The sequence below is a fragment of the Octopus bimaculoides genome, chromosome 8 (genome assembly GCF_001194135.2).
Source record: "Octopus bimaculoides isolate UCB-OBI-ISO-001 chromosome 8, ASM119413v2, whole genome shotgun sequence".
Lineage (NCBI taxonomy): Eukaryota > Metazoa > Mollusca > Cephalopoda > Octopoda > Octopodidae > Octopus > Octopus bimaculoides.
In genome coordinates this window covers 68,430,706-68,434,708 of record NC_068988.1, presented here as the reverse complement: position 1 = coordinate 68,434,708, position 4,003 = coordinate 68,430,706, and the positions used below count along the sequence as shown (strand labels likewise).

General features: G+C 34.9%; 1 protein-coding gene across 1 annotated transcript in view; it reads left to right on the top strand.

The window, feature by feature from the left end:
- Positions 1–6: 6 nt before the first annotated feature.
- Positions 7–4,003, top strand: part of LOC106882856 (atrial natriuretic peptide receptor 3-like) — a 5,800-nt gene continuing 1,803 nt past the window's right edge. The window contains exon 1 of the mRNA XM_014933659.2: positions 7–1,321. Coding sequence (XP_014789145.2) covers positions 649–1,321 — 673 coding nt within the window. The 5' untranslated portion in view covers positions 7–648. The remainder of the gene's footprint in view (positions 1,322–4,003) is intronic.

The following is a 4,003-nucleotide window of genomic DNA, read 5'->3' as shown; positions in this document are numbered from 1 at the left end:
TTATATATCGTCATCACGAATACATCTTTTATATATTATTACATGACTGACATCGGGAGAAAAATAAATTGCACTTTTTGCATATAAGATTTAATTTCTATTTGGTAGTTTTTCTATACAAATTACAATAATCGATTAGACTGTGCCATATATTTAAATTGTATATTATATATTTCCCGGTTGATAAAATAACCTCATACACACACACACACACATACACACACACACACACAAACACACGCACACACGCATACACACACATGCACACACACGCACACACAAACACATAAAAGCAGATAAAGAAGAACTGATCGATTAGTTTAGCCGTTTATCTGCTAGATGTCAGTTTGTCTATTCTAGTTCTGAATGACTTGTTTTGTGATTTCGGAAAAGTTGTCATCAACGCAACTTTTGTTGTGGAGATAGTTTGTTACAGAGTTGCAAATAATGCCGACTGCACAAATACCTCCACCGCTGATAGAACCACAACAGAAACAACAACATCAACAGATTTTTTTCCAATATCACCGTCGCATCAACATGTATACAACACACAGCCAAAAGTAGTGGCGATGTTTAGCTAAAAATACAAACAAAAAATTAGAAACACCACATTTCTCCAACTCAATCTGTTTAAAGTTTAAAGAGATGGCTCTGCGACTCTTAGTCCCTTGGTTTCTATTTCTACATTGTTCTTCTAGAGTAGAATGTAAAACTGTGAACATCGTGGTGATTTTACCGACCAACGAGCAATGGCTATTTTGTCTCCAGCGTGTTTTACCCGCAATAAGACTCGCCATGGACAATCTTCCAAAAATATCAAATTTGACGTTTTCAGTCAAGTCTGGAGATTCGAAGTGTTCAATAGCACATGGCATAAAAGCCTCTATTGATTTATACATGCAAACCCAAATTGATGTTTTTTTTGGACCCGTTTGTGATTATGCCGCCGGACCCTTGGTGCGACAAGCAAAATTTTGGAATATACCAGTAATTACAGCTGGTTCAATGGCAATGGACTTTTCGAGCTACCGTTTTGAAACCTATCCTACTTTGACTCGAGTTGGTCCAGTAAACTTCAGTAGCCTTTTCACATTCTTCCTTCGACTTTTCAAATCCTATGAATGGACACGATTTGTGATTCTTTATTCGAAATTAGCATATTCCAATATTGTCACCAACATGTGTCATTTAACGATAGAAGCACTTCATTATAATTTCATGGAAAAACGCTCTATCTATCAACAAAGACTGTTCAAGTATGACCCTGGAGTGGATATTAACCGGATGCTTCAAGAGGAGGTCACTGACATGTATGCAGGTAATTAATCCTATTTAAAATCGGGTATAACTGGGGTTTACGCACGCGCGTCGATTACAATTTCCCTTCATATCCAGGAAAATTCTAACCCACTTATACATACATAAAAACAGATATAGACACGTACACACTTGCATACACATACATATATACATACATGCATGCCTACAAACATACATAGAAACATACATACATACATACATACATGCATACATACATAAATGGGAAACTGAAAGTAGTTCAATTTAGTATATGAACATGGAAACGCTAAGCAATACACCAACTTCCACGTTTTCACAGTCACAGATTTTATTCCCGTGTGGGTGAGTGTGTTTGTGCATGTGTGTGTGTATGTGTGTGTGTGTGTGTGTGTGTGTGTGTGTGTCTGTGTGTGTGTGTGTGTGTACGCGCGTGTGTTTGCGTTCACTCCTATACTTTATACTTATGCGAGTACGTTTGTCAGCGTGTAACATAGCGATACATACCTTACGTATAAACGCACGAACTGATGCACGCCTAATATCACATATACAATTAAACAACTTTTGACAGGAAGCATACTTTAAAAACTTGGTTTATATTCTTTTCAATATTCCTTGTTGTGGTTCGATTAATAGAATCAGCATATAACATGTATCCGAAACGCACGTGTGTAGAAAAGTGTTCACATGTATATCGTAAATTGTATATCTGCATCTTAGGGTGCAATTAAACACGTCAGTAATCACGCATATAAAGCACGCGTTCGTGCATAGTGGTGGTTAGAATAATATTAATACATATATAATTCGCGCACCCGTTTACAGCAGTGTCTACGACACTATAAACATGTGCATAGTCGCTATTTTTAACAATCGCTCTATATAGCAGCATGTAGAATAGTTCCTACTGTATGCATACATGCACACACACACACACACACACACACACACACGACTAAGAGTGGCTCCTATTAATTGTTATATAGTCATACCAAATACTATGTAAAGATGTGTATATCAATAATCAGTCGCTGACACTATTTTTTCTATCTTTTAAATAATATACAATTCAATATAACTACAATAGAATTTTGTTGTGCGTATATGATGTGTGTGTGTGAGAGAGAGAGAGAGAGAGAAAGAGTATGTTTGTTTGTTTGTGTGTGTGTGTGCGTCTGTGTGTGTATGTGTGCTTGTGTTTGTATGTGTGTTCTATTTTCCAAACTTGACTACCTGAGTTGCTTCCAAGAAATTTTTTTTCCGAAATGCAGAAAGCACGCACAGCCAGTGTTACGAGGAACAGGTTTTATGTTAGCCACACAACATGTAGAGAAGTGTTGTATAAAGGTTATTGTGGTAAAGATTTTATAACTTCCTAAGAATTCAGATTTCTACTAATAAATTACGCGCGCGCGTGAACAGACGCACACACATTCTTTTTAAAAAAACAGCTGTTGCTTTTAAACACGTATTTTGATATTGATGTTGCTACTGCTAACAACAATGAAGGTAACAGAGCGTTGTTACTACTACTACTACTACTACTACTACTACTACTACTACTACTACTACTACTACTACTACAATAAATCATCACAGTTATTATTATTATTATTATTATTATTATTATTAGTAGTAGTAGTAGTAGTAGTAGTAGTATTACTATCACTATTATTATTATCATCATCATCATCATCATCATTATTATTATTATTATTATTATTATCATCATTATTAAAGCGGCGGGCTGGCAGAATTATTAGCATGCTGGGCAAAATGCTTGGCAGCATTTCGTTCGTCTTTACGTTCTGCGTTTAAATTCCGCTGTGGTCGAATATGCCTCAAAACCATTTCGGGATCGATTAATTAAGTACCAGTTGTGTACAGGGGTCGATCTAATTGACTGCCCCCCACCCAATTCAAAATTTCGGGTTTTGTACCTACAGTAGAAAAGTTAATTATTATTATTATTATTATTATTATTATTATTATTATTATTATTATTATTATTATTATTATTATTATTATTATTATTATTATTATTATTATTATTATTATTATTATTATTATTATTATTATTATTATTAAAGCGGCGGGTTTGGCAGAATCGTTAGCACGCTGAGCAAAATACTTGGCGGCATTTCGTTCGTCTTTACGTTCGTAGATCAAATTCCGCCGATGTCGATTTTGTGTTTTGTCTTTCTGCGGTCGAAGAAATAAGCTTCAGTTGAATATTGGGGTCGATGTAATCGACTTTCCTCACACTCCAAAATTCCAGGCCCTTCCGCCTGTAGTAGGACAGATTATTATCAATGCTGTTGTTGTCATCGTTGTTGTTATTTTTACTATACAATCATCAATGCCGTGGCGTTGTGGAAACGGCATGAATGCCATTAACTCGTATGACATACAACGTAATTTATTAAATCCCTAATTACCAATTCTATATAAATGCTCGATTCGAAAGGTTGTAGTCATAAAATAAAGAAGCAAAATTGTTAAGTAGAAATTATGTTAAAAGACGTACACCTTGGCTTGTAAAACAAGCATAACAACCTGAAACTGGCGAACACTCCATAAACACACACACACACACACACACACACACACACATATATATATATATATATATATTTATAACATTATTATATATATGTATGCATATATGCATACATATGTATGTATATATATGTATATATAC